An 18,062-nucleotide genomic window follows, 5' to 3' on the forward strand; every position below is an offset into this window, starting at 1 on the left:
GGCACCATTTTTTCAAAGTGCATGCTTTTAAAGATGTCTATAGATAGATAGATAGATAGATAGATAGATAGATAGATAGATAGATAGATAGATAGATAGATAGATAGATAGATAGATAGATAGATAGATAGATAGATAGATAGATAGATAGATAGATAGATAGATAGATAGATAGATAGATAGATAGATAGATAGATAGATAGATAGATAGATAGATAGATAGATAGATAGATAGATAGATAGATAGATAGATAGATAGATAGATAGATAGATAGATAGATAGATAGATAGATAGATAGATAGATAGATAGATAGATAGATAGATAGATAGATAGATAGATAGATAGATAGATAGATAGATAGATAGATAGATAGATAGATAGATAGATAGATAGATAGATAGATAGATAGATAGATAGATAGATAGATAGATAGATAGATAGATAGATAGATAGATAGATAGATAGATAGATAGATAGATAGATAGATAGATAGATAGATAGATAGATAGATAGATAGATAGATAGATAGATAGATAGATAGATAGATAGATAGATAGATAGATAGATAGATAGATAGATAGATAGATAGATAGATAGATAGATAGATAGATAGATAGATAGATAGATAGATAGATAGATAGATAGATAGATAGATAGATAGATAGATAGATAGATAGATAGATAGATAGATAGATAGATAGATAGATAGATAGATAGACTTTTATTAGGGGTAACACTTAATATCTAAACAGATAATTTACACGTGGCCCTCAGGGAAAACAAAAATAAATAAAGTGATATTTAGGTGAACTGGGAAAAATCTATATACATTATCTTTCTACATTATCTATTTACATTATCTATATACATGAATTTACAATGTTAATTTTTGGAGAGCCATAGCGAAGGAGCCAACGGATCGACACTCCTTTGTCTCTCGTGGGAGCGAGTTCCAGAGTTTTGCGCCGCTGTACTCGAATGTTCTCTTTCCATAATTATGTTTTATCCTCGGTAACACGAGATCGTTCTTTGCTTGGCGAGTACATCGACGCAGGTAATAGATTTCACAAGAATTGAATAGGTGTGATGAATGCACTAATTTTTACACAAAATTGAAGATTATGCTGTTGTACTCAGTAAGCAGAAGGGAATGGCCATGAAACCCGGCGAACAACGTTCACAACAACCGTGTCACGTGATCATGGCAAAAATTTCAAATGCAGCCTTTGGCTTTCCAACTCTCTCGCTTATGTTGTCGCAATGGTGGAAACTCATAATTGCATATCTTTTTTGCAGTGCTTGTAATACACAGTATATGTAGTATACAGCCTCGTAAGTCATGTATTATATATTAACATTAATGGCTCTGCCTGCAATTCATGTCAATTATGTAACTGCAAAAGGTGTAAATAAAATATCATTATTAAGTCTCAGTAAAACCTTAGCCCCGTTGACACAGGGTGAAAAAGCGAAACATAACCTAAGGTGTATTTAGGGTCGGATTTTGCTGCCATGATCTCACTGATCTGCACACTAATGATTGAATGGCTTTATCCTCACTTTATTCTTAGTTTTTTTTTTTCATATAAGAATATATATATTATTCTAGCATTGTTCTTCTGGAACAATAGGTAAGGGAAATAAGCTCTGCTCCACACACTTATGATATAAGTTTTAATATTTTAATGGTTCACAAGCATGCAACGTGGCTAGGAAAAAAAAGGCCCATAATTTTTTACAGCAATATCTATACTAGGCTTTAGCCACTGTTATGCCTCATCGGCACATACTGCAGGCTCACTGAAATGAGCTTGATGTTCATGTTCACAACCCACAAATATTATATCATTATTAGTTGTTAAAAAATTGTTGGAGGTGAACATTTAGCATTAGGTGGTTTAAAGGTTTTCTGAAGAACCTTTAAAAGAATGGTAGGATTCTTTTATCTACAATATGTAGTGTATACAGAAATAATATTCATTTGAGTTATGTGTATGTACATGCTGTTTAAATAAGATGCCTCAGTGACAGGCATGTTTGGTATAAAGGATAGCCATATTTGAGAGCTTCTTGCTTTAATAAGATGCACCTCCAAGAACTACTGTCTGAAGTCAGTCAAGGCTACACAATGACCAGAGCCTCGCTGACAGGCATGTTGATAACAGCAGTTATGATAGGTACACTTTTCCCTTGACGAAGAACAAACACTTTGATAACATCTGAGATCCCCTTATCACTTATACATTCCACAAGAGTCTCATATGAGTAGGACAACCCAGGTACTAGAAGGGGTACAATAATGCAGGGTTTAGCAAGTGCATACAGGGACTCGTCATGCTGGAAGGTGATAAGAAGGTTAGTGATTGCCACACTAGGAGAGATGTTCTGCAGATTGACTGTCAGCTTAAAGGCAGGGCCAATGCCTTGTATTTGAGCTGATAGCTTGAGGGGTTCAAGGGCTGAGGAGGATACAGGGTTTAGGCTCTTTTGAAGGGCATTCACATATGAGCGGGTCGCTGTGAGCCGAAGGAGATAGAGATCATGTTGGAACATTCTATGCATGGAGACAGCACTTTCCCGCTCTCGTAGTGTCTGGTCTACAAACACTTTGGTTTTCTTTGGTACATTGAGTTTGACTGATTGTGCCAAGGGCGGTCCAGGGGTAAGGTCTTTGCCATCAAAGGTGGCTGTGCGCTTGAGAATTTTGACATAAAAGCCACCCCCCCTTGTGATGAGAATAAGAGCACTATCCTCCCTACCAAATCGACCAAACCTGATGGCTGTCACAGTATCCTGCATCTGTAGAGTGTTAACAAGGAACTTGTCTTTGTACAAACGCACTTCACCATTTGTAAGAGCAACCATGACACCCTTAAACCCTCTGGCCTTGTAGTCCATGAGTGCCATAGTGGCTATGTTTGCTGGAAGATAAACAGTCCATAACTTTTTCCCTTTGGTAGAGTAACAAACAAGGGTATTATCCATGCATCCCACAATGATGTTTTTGCCAATGCGTTCCAAGCCTACAGCCTGTGCAGTCAACTCTATGCTAGCTTTGGCAATCTTGTTACCACGCTTTAGGGTATAAACTTTACCATCTCTGCAGGCAACAATCACTCTAAACTCCACGTCATATAAACCTGAGACTGACATAAATGCAGGCACGCTTAGAAGACTCATTTTGGAGAGGACTGTGAACGCTTCAGGATCTAGGATATAGATATCTTTGCTCTCTGTACCAATGACCAAGCAGCTAACAGCATCCTCGTCAGCAACACTTTTCTTCATGGTGTTCATACAAGTGATAACCGTCTGTCTCTTTAGTGGTGCCATTTTGTGAAGGCTGGCAAAATCTTCCATTTCCTCTGGGTGTAAGGAGAGAAACTTGAGAGAACGCACTGTCAGAGAACCTTCACTGCCCTCACTACGCAAACTCTCCAGCATTTCCCGTAGCATCTGGACATCAATGCGGTCTTCCTTTGCTTGGTTCCATAAATCCTGCTCAACTGCATTCACTTCAAGTGGAGGGAGGGTAAACTTGAAGTAAGGACGGAGATTCTTGTAGACGTAAATAAATGGCCCAGATGCAACAGCTACTGCTGGGGTCCTAGGGTCATTTGTATCCATGTAGAATGCAACCAAGGCAGTTGGTAGATCAATTATAGCACTCTCCATGAACAGATTGGTCCCCTTATAAACCTTCAGCTTCATATCATAGGTTCCTGTTCCAAGGTCGGCTACCAGAAGCTTAAAGTCACCATCAGCATTCAGGTCAGCGAGGGAGATTGAGGAAGAAAAAGTGTAAAGGCTGGACACTGGGTCATGATGAGCACTCAGCCAGACATCGTCTTCCCTAATGATAATTTTATTGTTAGTGTATAAGTTAATTTTACTCGAAATTATTTCTCAAATTCAAAGCATTTATATTGATTGGAATACCATGAATAAAACGCAACAGAACAAATGCTACGAGCTTTGATACACTCTGTTACTTAAATAAACTATTATGGCCACAGTTTTACAAGTTTTTATTTCCGAATACGAAGACATCAAAGGCAAGTTTGGTTGGTTGCCAGGTGCACACAATTTGAAACAAAACCTGAAAAAAAATGCATTTTTAAAAGATTGTCTATGCGGTAAATTTCAACAGGTAAATTGAAGATACGTACTTGAGACTGGTGGTACTTTCCATGATATGAAATCTTCTTCAAAATGGGTTTATTCCACTTTTGTTTTTGTTATTTACTTGAGGGCGGAACGACAAAACATGGCGGATTTTTCGCTTTCGGTGCCCTTGGTACTCGCCCCAGTTTTCCACGGTTTATCAGTAGACAGGGATCACAAGACAGCTCTATTTGATTCGTCCGAGCCTTCCAACAGACCGATATTCTTCGAGAATTCGACTTTTAAAAGACAACAAGCCTGGACATAAATAGGTTTTGGACAAACCACTTTATTCTTATAAACAGTCACCTCTAAATGTGTTTTGCTTTACTCTAATTTAAAGTTTTCTCTGTTTGAAATGAGCTTGGCACGGGTTGCTTATGGGAGCCTGGTAACCACACGTGGCAGAACAATCGATTACAGAGAAACTATTTTTGCATCTAAAGGAACTGGAGAAACAGTTGAAAATCTACTTGAGATCGTAGCTAAATCAAAGCATAAATCCTGAAAATGAAGGTAACGGTCACTGGCGAGGATGGTTCCATATTCACTCTAGATGTGAGTGTTGATTTAGAAGTGGAAAACTTTCGTGCGTTGCTTGAGTTTGAGTCTGGCGTACCGGCATCGGAAATTTCGCTGTATCACGATGGCGTACAACTCAGCGATCCAAAGAAGACTCTCACGGCGTATTCTGTTAAAGAGAATGATGTAATACTCATGGTTAGAAGACAAGCTAGACATGCGGACAGAAATACAGGTAAACTATCAAGCATTTGTGGTTTTTATTGTTCTGAAACTTTAACGACAATAAACAAATGTGTTATGGAAAAAATATACAGTCAAGTGGTAAACTTAATAGTCTCTCTATTGTGGTTGACTTATTTCCAGTCAACCAATATTTTAATTGCATTTAACATAGCTCTTTAAAATACGTAAACTGGTCTATAAAATAGGTCATTAAGACATAGCTGTCAACCTAACTTGAACAGAAATCTTGTTAAACCGGGTGAAATACAGTAAATATGTTAAAAAACCCAAAAGAGCTAATGTGGGTGAATGCTTGTGGTGCGGTCCATACTTTTGTGACACCTGCCTAAAGCAAAACCAGTGGCTTATATGTCAAAAGAAATGATAAGATCTGCTATTTTAGTGTATTCTAAAGAAGTCTAATATTTGTAAAGTCTAAGATGATAAAAAAAGTGCTCTCTCTTATATAACTACATCTCCAGTGACTCTCAACATATTACATACCAATGGATGAATCAATTATCCTGTTTGATTTAGAGATCTTGATATCAAATCTAGTATCAAATGTAAAAGCCCATGTAATCTTTGATTCCCGAAATGTAATTCTTTTATCATAAGTGCAGTTAGCACAAATTGCAAGCAAATTGATTTATTTGAGGCATTGAAGGTGAGCCACAAATTAAAATTCAAGAACCCCTTTTCCCGAGACGAGCATAGAGTTCTAATAGAAGTTAAATGAAAATGCTCTGGCTTTCCATTTACTTTTTCTTTATTTTCTACAGTGGCACCCCCATCTGGGCAGCCCATGGCGATAGACTGGGGACAGATTCAGCTTCCTGGAAATAACCAATCAAGAACTCAACCTGCCCCCAGCACGGCACCACCACCAGCTGCCAATCAAGAAAGCCCAGAATATATCAGAGACATGTTCCTCAATGACCCCCATCAAATGTCACTTCTCAAGGAGAGGAATCCTGAACTTGCAGATGCTTTAATCAGCGGGAACCTACAAAAGTTTGCTGATGTCCTCAACAAGCAGAGACAAGAAAGAGCCGAGAGGGAATTGCGTCGAATCCGCACAATGAATGCTGACATGTTTGATGCTGAGGCTCAACGAGAGATTGCCGAGGAAATCCGCATGTCGAACATCAACCAGAACATGGAAACGGCAATGGAATACTCACCTGAATCATTTGCTAAAGTCATCATGTTGTATATCAATATCAAACTGAATGGCTATCCTGTCAAGGCTTTTGTAGATTCTGGTGCACAAATGACATTTATGAGCTCAGCTTGTGCATCAAGGCTCCATATTGAACGGCTTATTGATCATCGATGGTCAGGAATAGCACAGGGTGTTGGACAGCAAAAGATTGTTGGTAGGGTGCACTTGGCGCAGATTCAGATTGAAAATGATTTCTTACCCTCGTCATTCTCTGTCCTTCAAGATCAGGCAATGGATCTGATTATTGGTTTGGATATGCTTAAAAGGCATCAGGTAAGATGCAGTAGATTATATCATCTATTATTTTTCTTGTTTATGGATTTTGTTTTGTTCATGGGTGAAATGGGTAAAATGCCTTTATTTTATGTACATAAGAAAGAGTAATTGTGCAGAAATAGACAAAGGTTTTGAGGAGCTGTGGATTCTAGTCCTTTTTAAGTCATGGATAGCAAAGCTATTCAGGACTTTTTGCAGTTAGCAGGGTTGTGTCACTCGTGGCTAATCGTCGACTCAAGTGTAACCCATAGCCAATCATAACTCTTCTAATATCACAACTCTTGGCCAATCAAATTAAACATTTTAGCGAAAAAGCCAGCGAATTGTCAGTGGTTTTCCAAAGCATGTAAGTAAAAAACATGGCGGCCATAGTTGAATTCTTTGAAGGGGGTGATGGTTAAGACTATGATTTAACGTCATTCCTGCCTTTCTTGCCAATAATAAATCAAGCCACATTAGATAAATAGCTATCTGAATGCAAGGTTTCGATTTTCATCAATGGTACCTGGGTCGACTGGTTGTCCCCAGGGAATCAATCAGATGGGCATAGACTTACCTGAAGCAGTTATTCCAACATCACAGTAGTATACATGCCATACACTGTGAACTTGACCTTTGCAAACCACAGTTTGCGAAGAAAGTCGTGAATTTCAGAAAGCTTCGATCGGTTGACATAGGCCAACTTTCTGAAGACCTTCTCAACTCTGAACTTTTTCAAAACCAACAAGTGAATATTAATAACCTGGTTATAAAGTATGACAACACCCTTAAGGCACTGTTAGACAAGCATGCCCCACTAAAGGCAAAACTTGTTACCATTCGCCCAAAAGCTGCCTGGTATACACCCGAGGTCTCTGAGGAAAAGAGAAAGAGACGGCGCTTAGAGAGGAAATGGTCTGGTCTTTCAACTGACCGTGCTAATTATGCTTACCAGTGTGGGGTAGTCAAAAGTCAATCTAAAATCCATCTAGATCCAATGGAACAGCAAACCATGGTTGGCCCCAACCCTTGTGACCATACGTGTACAGTGGAAATGAGTGAATTTGATATAATTTCAGAAGATGATGTTAAGATCCTAGCTCACAAGCCTATATCGAAGTCTTGTAATCTTGATCCTTTGCCGGCCTCCCTCTTAAAGGGATGCTTTAGTACACTCCTTCCTATAATAACCAGGATTGTTAATGCCTCGCTTTCATCAGGTGTAATGCCTGACCCAATGAAAGTTGCTGAACTTCACCCTTCATTGAAAAAGCACAATGCCAATCACCTACTTTACCCTAACTTTCGTCTAGTCTCTAACCTACCGATGGTTTCTAAGGTGATCGAAAAAGCTGTCGCTGAACAATTGACAAAGCATATAGTTAGCAATAATTTGGGTGTTTCCCTCCAATCTTCTTATAAGAAATTCCATTCCACGGAGACAGCTCTTGGTGCAGGATGACATCTTATGTGCCATTGATGGTGGAAACTCGGTATTGATGCTACTGCTTGACCTGTTGGCGGCATTTGATACCGTTGATCATTCCATTCTTCTTTCACGTCTCTCATTGAGTTATGGCCTGACTGGCAATGTTCTCGCTTGGTTCCGCTCATACCTTACATCCCGCAAACTGTATGTACGGGTTGAGGACTGCAAGTCATCTTTGCGTAGCCTGGAACAAGGTGTTCCTCAGGGCTCTGTCCTAGGCCCGCTACTCTATCTTGCCTATACTTCGCTCATTGCTCAGATCATAGCACGACATGGCATTCTATACCACCTTTATGCGGATGTTTCACAACTTTACGTTTATTTTCTAGGTAATTCACAAGATGAACTTTTGATGGCTAAAACTAAAGTTGAATGTTGTGTTCATGAGATCAATGCCTGGATGGTGCTTAATGGGCTAAAACTAAATCATGATCAATCAGAACTTATTCTTTTTTCCTCCAAGTTCTGTCCTGCCCCAAGTCTTGAACATGTAAAGGTGGTTGATGAAATCAAAAAAATGAAATCTGGGAGTAATTCTTGATAAGTATCTTTCTTTTGAAGATCATCTCAAAATGGTATGTAAATCTGCAAGATTCCACCTCAGAAATATTGGCAAAATTAGGAAGTACCTTGACAAGAATTCCACAGAAATACTTATACATGCCTTTATCAGTTCAAAACTAGACTATTACAATTCCCTCCTTTATGGATTACCTGACTACCAAATTCATAAATTACAACTTATTCAAAACACAGCTGCTCGTATTATCAGCTTAACAAAAAAGACTGAGCATGTAACACCTATCCTGCAAGATCTCCACTGGTTACCAGTAAAGTACCGGATAATTTTTAAAGTTTTACTGACTGTTTTTAAATCTCTCAATGAAATGGCTCCACCATATATTAAAGATCTATGCAAGTACAAAACTCATTCCCGATCACTACGGTCTGCTTCTCAACAATACCTCCAGGTCAAACGGGGCAATTTGAAGACCTATGGTGACCGCGCCTTTTCGATTGCGGCTCCTAAACTATGGAATGAGTTGCCATTTCACTTAGGGACAATACAAAATCTTAATACTTTCAAGCAATGCCTTAAGACTCACCTTTTTAAAGAAACATTTAATTTATAATTAGTTTAAAATTCATTTTTTTTAAATATCACTGTTAATTATACATTACATACATATATATATATATATATTTTAATTATAATATCGATTTTTATAAATGTAACATTTCCTATTAGGCGCTATATAAATGCTGATATTATTATTATTATTATTATTATAGTACCATTGTTTACACTTGTCTGAGACAAAATACCCTATGTATAAATAAAACCACATAAAGCCAAGAAATTTATTGGTTTGGTCAATACTCTACATACCATTTTACCCTTAAGTGGGTTAAAATGCACCAAAACCAAGCTTTTGTCCCAAATTACCATTTTATTATCCACGACTTGGCAAGGGTCTTGCCTTTTGATTGAATTTGATCGCTTTCATGAATTGAAGATTCTGCTTCACTCTATATCAAACAAATATTAATAAATCCACATGCACTTATAAAAAATACATAGAATGGGCCCAGGGGGATCTTAGGTGTGTGTGTGGTTGGGGTGGGGGGGGGGGGGGGGGGGGGGGGTTCTTGAGCTGCCCAGTTTTATTTGAGTTGAAATAGTTGAATAAGGAAATGTTTAAGGATTTGCTACCTGACCTTATAAGTTATTTGGAGGAGCTATTGCCTATCTAGTCCTTTGTGAGATTCTTAGGAATTTAAGATACTTGATGTATAATCAACTATTTTACCCTCTGGTTTGCTGGCAGCCCAAAGCAACTGTTTGATAGTTCCCAGAACAGATACGTAATGTGATAGATATTTATTAATACATAGACACACAAAAAGGAATTCATTTGATTTGTCTAAAATGTAGCATTCAAACTCTGTGATATTATGATACAGTGTCTAACGCCTTTTTCCAAACAGTGCTGCATAGACTTGAAGAGCAATGTGCTACGCATTGGCACAACTGGTACAGAGACTCCTTTCTTGTCCGAGTCAGAGCTTCCAGACACTGCTAGACTTTCATACAATCCCCCTGAAGAGGGTGGATCCATGCAAGAAACAGAAGACCGAAATTTGGCTGAGGCTCTGTCAAGGTCTGCAGAAGAAGCAGGCACACAGAGCTCTGCAGGAGCTGATTCTGCAACTTCTACGAACACTAGCTTCCCTGAGGAAAAGGTCCAACAAATCGTGAGCATGGGCTTCAGTCGCGAGAAGGCCCTGGTAGCTTTGCAGCAAGCTCATGGTGATGCTAATCTTGCCGCTGCCAATCTTCTAGCTCAGTCAATTCAAGTTCCTAAAATGTCCTAGCATATTTTACGTCCATGATATGCTAGAAGAATTTGTTTAAAGCAATATTTCATTATTTTATATAATTTTATTTCATTGTTTCGATATTTGCAGTGTTACAAGGAAAGTATTTTGAAAATTCATTGAAATTTCTGCATGGTTTTGATTGATTTCCATGCCTCCAATATTAGATTTCGTTTCCTCTGGGATAACTTGAGCAGAAAATAACCAACAAAGGCCAAGTTCACATGCGTAGCATTTCAATGTAAACAAAGTATACTGATAAACAATTATTTTTAAGGCTAGTATCTTCTGTCGCAACGAAATTAAGCATTTGATATGGATTGTTTGCGAAGTTCCTTACCCTGGAGCAGCATTTAGGGAATTTAAGTTTTTTTTTTTTTTTTTTGTCACATTGAGTTTTATCTCGTACGTTTATCGTTATAATCAGATATAAAAATCGTTATAACGTTCTGATGGGCCTGATATTTTGTAATGATAACTTTCACCAATCTAGTTTCAGTAAAACATAATTTCTATTTATCAGGGACTGTTATTATGTACAAAGATTTCTAGATTTTTCGGTTAGCTCGAAAGACATAAAATATTTTAATATATATTTTTTTCAATCGTGTGCTAGTCTTGTAAGCTAATAGTTGTTTTACAGGAATAAACGATGCATAAATCATTATCCATCTCCTTTAACGTATAACTTATTTTATTACAACTTAAACAAAAACTCATTTTGCATAAATCTTCTTTTCTTTACTAGAAAAGGTCACCTAAAAGATGATCGCACACTAAGCAACAGCTACAACGAAACTGGACACTTAAAATGTTTTGCGAAGTTCCATATTTCCTTAGAAACTATTAACAAATATAAAAGTAAAAAGCGAGTATTGCAAGGTTGTTTGTCTGTTTTTCGCCTGGGGGATTTCCAGTCTTCAAATCCCCCACTGGGAAAAGAAAAACATCACCCTATACTAATGACTAGACTCCAAATACACACGGCTTGATTTCCACGAGAGAAATATCGATTCTAAAGTTTAAAACAGAATTGATACGGGAGGTTTTCTGTGTACAAATGCTTAAAAAAAATCACGGCAACATAAAGTGGTGTGATACGAAAATCGGTTTGCCCGGGCGAATCAAAGAAAGCCGATTTTAAAAACTCACCACCATCGACCCCTTGCTGTGAAAACTTGAAAAGGAGGCGATTACTACACGCATCTTGAGAGTGATTATGTAGACCAAGTGCTATTGGCTTGCCCTCCCTGATAAAAATAGCTTCAAGCTGGAAGGGAAATCGTCTTTGACTTGCAAAGGCCATGGAGGAAATAAGGACAGTAGCGCGTCAATTAGCTAGAGCTGGAGATAGTTTATACGCCAGCTACTTTACTCGAAGTGGAGATCATATCGTAGAGTCCGCATTCAATATCAATGGCAAGACAAAATATACGAGCTGTGCAAGCATCCAGACCAAAGAAAAGGTTGGCGTGTGTGAACTGTGTGCAAAATCAATGGTAAATGTTCATAGTCCAGAAGTTGAATTGCATCCCCGGCGAAATATTTGCAGCGTTAATAATACAATGGATGAAATTGAAAACGCGTATTCTGCAGAGCAGAAGAATGCTATCAAAGAGGTTGCACGGGTATTAGCCCAAATAGGCGACGCCCTAGCTTGCATGTTATAAGAATGCTTGTCTCCTACAACACTAATCGTGGATGCAATCGATAAAGGGCGTTGCCATATATGGGAAGGATCTAACATGGGGTACAGCCCTACAAACACTGCACAATCTTTTAGAATTTGTCCAAATGGACTACTCATTGGATACTTCAAAATGCTTCCATGGCTAGGATGTTGAGAAATGAGTAAGCTCGATAGACGATGCCTTAGACATCGTGAAGATTTTTCTGGAAAAAAACTACCTAACTTTTATTATATATCAGTTAGCAAAATTAGTCTCTTAAATCCCGGTAAGACAGCGTTAGCATTTGTAGCAAACCCGAGGCATTGCTGAGGTACTAAATATCGTGTAGGATCTAATAACGCCGGGGGCGTTTATTAAACCGATGGTCCGAGGGAACGCGGCGTACTTGGGAAAAAGGTACTTCAAAAAAGCTGAAGAGCATAGTCACACCCCTATTGGCTGTGCACCTACGATTTTGTAAAAAAAAAAAAAAAAAAAAAAAGAGAAAACTGGGGAGAGGGGCATCGGTCCCTATGGGCCTTGCGGTACTGCAGCGAGGGCATATGAAATAACGTGAGCAATCAACATCGTAAAGCGGCGTAGCCAGGATTTTAAACAGGAGGGGCCCCGAAAGGCCCTTTCAAGGCATTTTCCCCTGTATTTTAGATGATGTCACATACATTTACTGTATTTTTGGCTGATAGAAGAGGGGCCCCGGGCCCCCTTAGCCACCCCCCTGAAATATACAGATATAATAAAAGCCAAGCTCATAAACGATTGCAAGCCCGTATATGCGATGCCTAAAATCCGAGCATAATTACTTTGACCTTTTGAACAGTTTCGGTTTTGCCTTGTAGGTCAAAATAATTAGGGATATGCACAATTTAGTTCAATTTTCCAAACTGATTTTTCTACATCTATATTTCTAAGTCTTCTTGTTTTGTATGGACAGCAATGCTATACATACAGAATAAGAAAAAAATTATGTACTTGGCCCACTTTTCGTCAAATTCGCACCCTCACACAAGGACCTATTGCGCAGCCAAAGTAGGCGGATCGCCTTCTTTTCAAAACTTGTGTAAAGTTAGTTCAGTCTGACGTCAGATAAGGGCTACTCTTTGTAGAACTAGCGAGATAAAAGTTTTAGGGCAGAAAAGTGCAAAAATGGACAGAATGCTGCGAGGTTCGCTATATTTCATATAGTGCGCAAACCACAATCATGATAAACATTACTTGCGTCACGACAGTCCTTGGTCCAGGTCTAAATGGTAGTTAATAGAGGTGTATGGTCAATAAACCCGGCGAACTGCAAAGGGCATAAACAACTAACAGGCGCTATCTTATGCTGAATAAACAAGCGTGTCACGTGATCACGACACCGTGCATAAACCAAGGGTACAGAACAAGGAAATATGGACGAGATTTATGAATACGCGTATTCGGACACATGATTTATTCGAAACTTTGCTATTTTTATATACTTGTATTTTAATCATTTTTTTATCCGTAGCTCTATAGATCTAGGAAAATTAGTTCCAAATGCAAAATTTTGCCATTGGCTGGTGATTCTGGATAAAGTACGAGAAAAAAGACTCTGATTGAAAAGTACGAGAAAAAAGACTCTGATTGAATAAAAATACTGACTTTAATATAATCCATGTACGCTTGAAAACACTGACCTATCACTCCATGGCCATGACTATCTCATTTACAGTATCAGATACCATGCAATCAACTTCCATGATATAAAACTACAACTTCTCTATACTATTGGGCTTTTGACAATCACAGCAATAGTCCACAATACGACTTAACAGTGATGGTAGAATATAGTAGTTCTAGAATAAACTATGGTAGTTCGAGAATGAACTATGGTAGTTCTAGAAAGAATTGTCAGTAAATGTCCTGTAGATTCGCGTTATGGATCAATAAATAGAGTTAAAAGCCTATAGATTATGCACTGCTATTAATACTGAAAGCTTCTGTGAGTTTGGATGTCATCTAAAAGCTGCTGGAGATCATCATCTTCAAATCTTCCCTCCAGACTAAAAACAAAAACAAAACCAGGGATATTATTGTAAGTACTTGAGTCAGGACTCCAACTTTTTCCACCACCTTATTTCCTGTTCGGATGTGCCTATCTCATTGAAGGTAAAGCCTTTATCTGTTCCCTGCAAGCAGAGGCTTACTTTTTTATTTTCCTTGGCTTGCTTTCGCAAGGAAAAGAGACCTCTGCCAAGGGTCAAAACTCGATTTGATCAAACTGCTGTCCACGTTGCAGAAACAAGTCCCAGGCCTTCCCTAGCCTCAGCTGCACATATTAAAGCATAACTATGGTAACCATGTATTAGTCATCCCCTATGAACTGCTAATGTTTCTTGCGAGATGTACTATTGTGTTAGAAAATCTGGAGTCTAAGATATTAGGTTTTTGAGTGAGGTGAAACAGCCCAATGTCTATATTCTATTTCTAAGGCATGACTTTGACAACGACTAGAATCAATGACTGCTATCAATCACAATTCTTAATACATATTTGAATTCAATTGAAACTGCTACCTATCCTTGGAGAGACAAAACCCCCAACAAAATGTTTTATATACAGTACCTTGGGATAAGTGCCTTGGCTTCCTCAGCTGTCTCTGGGCACAGGTTAGCTAGACAGGCCAGCTCGAACTTGTGTAGTTTCTTCTTTCCAAGCAAACTTTATACAAAAACAAATAAATCCAATAAGGAAGAGTTACAATGATAGAAAATATCATACATTGATAGAAAATATACCAATATGTAGAGCCATGCTGCTGTTTTTTTTAGAGATAAACTTTTTAGCACAAAATACACATAACTTGAGGAGTGCTACAATTTTTTTAGCAGAAAATGCCAATTCTACTTTGTTTGGTGCACTTTTTCAATGATGATTGATGATGGACATAATTAATAGTAACATAATAAAAAAAACAAATGGTTGAAAATTGACTCTAAATCCTTTTGTTATGTTGGCCCTTTTTGTATATTGTATCCATTTCTTCTCTTAACTTTTTATTCAACTCACCTTCGAACTTGTGCTATAGTTTCTCTGTTCTTGTAACGGCTAAACTTCTGGGTATATCCTAGAGTTTTCATAAACACCTCAGAGAGTTCTTGCTCCTCCTCTGCACTCTCATTTTGGGTTTTACGATGTTCTAGTAACATGTACACTTCAGAGTTCAATAATGATTCAGCACTTTCAAATTCTGAAAAGACAAAGTAAAAAGAAATATTTTTTTTCAATTTATTCAAATTTCACTGCATCAACAAATAAAAAAGGTTCAACAGGCCAAGGATAAGAACATAACAGGTGATGTGGTGAGATGCAAAGAGCTGTGCTGCAATTTAAGAGCCCCTTGATAATATAGCCATGAAAGAAAATGCTATATAATAATGTATCAACAGATATTATGAGAATTGCCTTGTCCCTGCAAGCGCGAAAACATCCCGTGCACCTGTGGCTGTGTGGATTTGGTAAGGGTAAAAAAAGGTTAGTTTTTCTAGTTTTTCTAGCTAGTTTTTCTCTGTCTGGAGATATATGTGTGTACATTTTTTTGCTCTGATTTTGATGTTAAGGGCACATTTTGACACTAGTCTACGTGTTTGACAATGGCAAAAACCTGTTTTGAGATTAGGGCAGACTAATCCTGATGCTCCCTCCCAGTGAAGTGACCTGTTTTTTGTGCTCACGGGGACAAGGCAATTTTGATGGTTGCCTAAGACAAAAGACAAATATTCTGCCGGATTACTCTGCAATGGAAAATCATGTGGTGCTGAGGTTTGGGCTAGTTGGACTCAAACTATATGTGAGGATGTCACCATGATTTGACCGCCATTAAGCGGAAGGAAGTGTGTTTTTTACGGCCAGAGAGCACGCAAAGAGTAAACATAAACACAATGCTAGACTACACTACACACGTCAACAAGTTGTTTTTTTATTTTTCACTAATTTTGTTTTTTGCCCTATGTTTACCGCTTATATCATAAGGGACATTTAAAAGCTCGGGCTTCCTGCGCTCTAATTATGATCGGTAGTTTATGTCTTTCATTGCCATAACCCCCTGAGATGCCTGCAAAATATAGGCCCAACTCCAAAACGCCAAAAATGCAAACTAAACATCACCAGACCCGGATACTCATAGATTCATCCAAGGCATAGATGACCTTCAAAAGCGCATCTAAGCAATGTAATTGAATTGACTTTTTTGTCAAAATATCAACCTTGATTTCTGACCAATTCGTAAACAAATGCTTAAACTTAGAAACATTTCTTACCAAAAAGACACATAGATGACCTTCAAAAGCGCATCTAAGCAATGTAATTGAATTGACTTTTTTGTCAAAATATCAACCTTGATTTCTGACCAATTCGTAAACAAATGCTTAAACTTAGAAACATTTCTTACCAAAAAGACACAAAATTCCGAACTACAAATAGAGACAAGCAAACACAGATCAAGTCCCAAAAAGGGACCTTTATTGCGCTCCCTCAGGTCCCATTTTACAGCAATCAGTCACAATAATCAATGCTAGAACCTCCATTAGAAGCGAGTCACCATGTTTAGCCTATTTTGCATGCCTGCACTGCATCATTGGAGTCTTGGAAACACCTTGACAGACAGGCAGGCAATCTCCTCCCCCACAATCATAACAGTTTTTTTATAAGTCTCTTTGCCCCAAAGCCAAACAAAACATTTCCAGGTCCAAGGAACCCAGAATAAGCCTGAAAACAATTTTTGGATAAGGTTGGGTAGCAAAGATGGCCCACATTGGAGAGTATGAGGCCATTCACCAGAAAATTCCTTTCTCACTTGGTGAAGCCCAGACAAGGAATTATCCGATTGAATCAACCTCAGCGTGCAAACATCCATAAGCACAGCATTAATTATCCCCAAAAAGACTTCATGATGTCCTAAGGCACTCTCCAGATGTGAAAAATCTGTAATTTTTAAGCAAATCACAAGCAAAACTGTTGTAAGCAACAGGCTGTAGCAGTGCCGTCGCTAGAAAGAAAAGGCACCGCAGTGCATTGTTGGAAACTTCAAGGCATACCGTCTTGGGTCAGTGGTAGCTTAGCTTAACTGGTAGTTTTGGACTTGAAATAGGGGGGGAGGTTTCTGTTTTCAGTCTGTTTTTCTTACAATGTTGCTCAAAAGTACCCAGGAGTGAAAGGGTTAAGAGCGATTTAAATCTGCCTCTAAAAAGTTGTTAGCAATACTACATGTTTTGAGATAAGTAAATGTTTTAGAGATAAAAAAAAAACTGTCGGGTATGCGGTGTTATGACAAACGTTCCCATGAGGGTTGTATTCGCTGATTCACCCTGATTTGAATTCTTTGAGAATCTACATTATGATTGTTTTGTGAATCAAGATCGCTTTCAAGTTCTTAGCAATGTTACATGTTTATATATTCACAAATATTGTTCCTTGGGTTATTTTAAAAGAAATGCAAAACCAGTCGGGTATTTAGTGTTTTGACAATCGCTCCCGTGAGGTTCGTTCGCTCGAAATTTTTTCCAAGTGTCGACTCAAATTTCTTTGTTTTGGTGTGCCTAGCCTTTGCGAACCGCTCTAAATAACAAACGCTTCTTGCATCGGAATCGCTTCCAAGTTTTTAACAATACTACATGGATTTGAATTGAAAAATATGATTCATATGGCTAATTTTTACAAAATTATGAAAGTTGCCGGGTAGCTAGTATATGGGTATGATTTCCCGGCTCTCGAGTATCTAGACACTTCGTTCTAGTAAAGAAAACCTCGTCTTTGTCACATTCAGTACAAAATGTGTCTTCTTAATAAACCATAAATATTGTTATTTATCTACGAAAAACACCTAAAATGATCAGATGATTTTTTAGGGTAATTTAGTATGAACGTTTGAAAGCTATTAAGCATGGGCAATCTTTACACAAACCTTTAGGGAACTGTAATTCCGTGGCATCCTCTTCATCCGCAGTTTGACCACCAGTCGCCATCTTGAATGACTGAGCGACCGCCCTTGCACGTGACAAATAACTGAAAAAATCACTGAAAAAATATATATGATTGGCGATCAGTGTACAATCACACATGAAATATTTATTTAAAGAAATTGATATTTT

The 18,062-nt window shown here is 38.1% G+C and overlaps 3 protein-coding genes across 3 annotated transcripts; 1 reads left to right on the forward strand and 2 right to left on the reverse strand.

Annotated features, from left to right (window-relative positions):
- Positions 1-708: 708 nt before the first annotated feature.
- LOC5512567 (Bardet-Biedl syndrome 1 protein homolog) lies at positions 709-4,328 on the reverse strand. The gene is made up of 2 exons (XM_001632889.3): positions 4,172-4,328; positions 709-3,855 (listed from the first exon to the last, which is right to left on the reverse strand). Exons 1-2 carry the CDS (start codon positions 4,192-4,194, stop codon positions 2,124-2,126), a joined length of 1,755 nt encoding a protein of 584 aa, XP_001632939.2. The 5' UTR covers positions 4,195-4,328; the 3' UTR covers positions 709-2,123.
- A 117-nt stretch (positions 4,329-4,445) lies between these two features.
- Positions 4,446-11,142, forward strand: LOC5512573 (protein DDI1 homolog 2). Its single transcript, XM_001632847.3, has 3 exons — positions 4,446-4,923; positions 5,696-6,411; positions 9,872-11,142. Exons 1-3 carry the CDS (start codon positions 4,677-4,679, stop codon positions 10,256-10,258), a joined length of 1,350 nt encoding a protein of 449 aa, XP_001632897.3. The 5' UTR covers positions 4,446-4,676; the 3' UTR covers positions 10,259-11,142.
- Positions 11,143-13,557: 2,415 nt separating this feature from the next.
- Positions 13,558-18,007, reverse strand: LOC5512572 (DNA-directed RNA polymerase II subunit RPB4). Its single transcript, XM_001632890.3, has 4 exons — positions 17,876-18,007; positions 14,983-15,163; positions 14,539-14,634; positions 13,558-13,976 (listed from the first exon to the last, which is right to left on the reverse strand). The coding sequence occupies exons 1-4, from the start codon at positions 17,934-17,936 to the stop codon at positions 13,898-13,900; spliced, it is 417 nt and encodes a 138-aa protein (XP_001632940.1). The 5' UTR covers positions 17,937-18,007; the 3' UTR covers positions 13,558-13,897.
- Between the last annotated feature and the right edge of the window lie 55 nt (positions 18,008-18,062).

This window comes from Nematostella vectensis, chromosome 3 (genome assembly GCF_932526225.1).
Source record: "Nematostella vectensis chromosome 3, jaNemVect1.1, whole genome shotgun sequence".
Classification (NCBI taxonomy): domain Eukaryota; kingdom Metazoa; phylum Cnidaria; class Anthozoa; order Actiniaria; family Edwardsiidae; genus Nematostella; species Nematostella vectensis.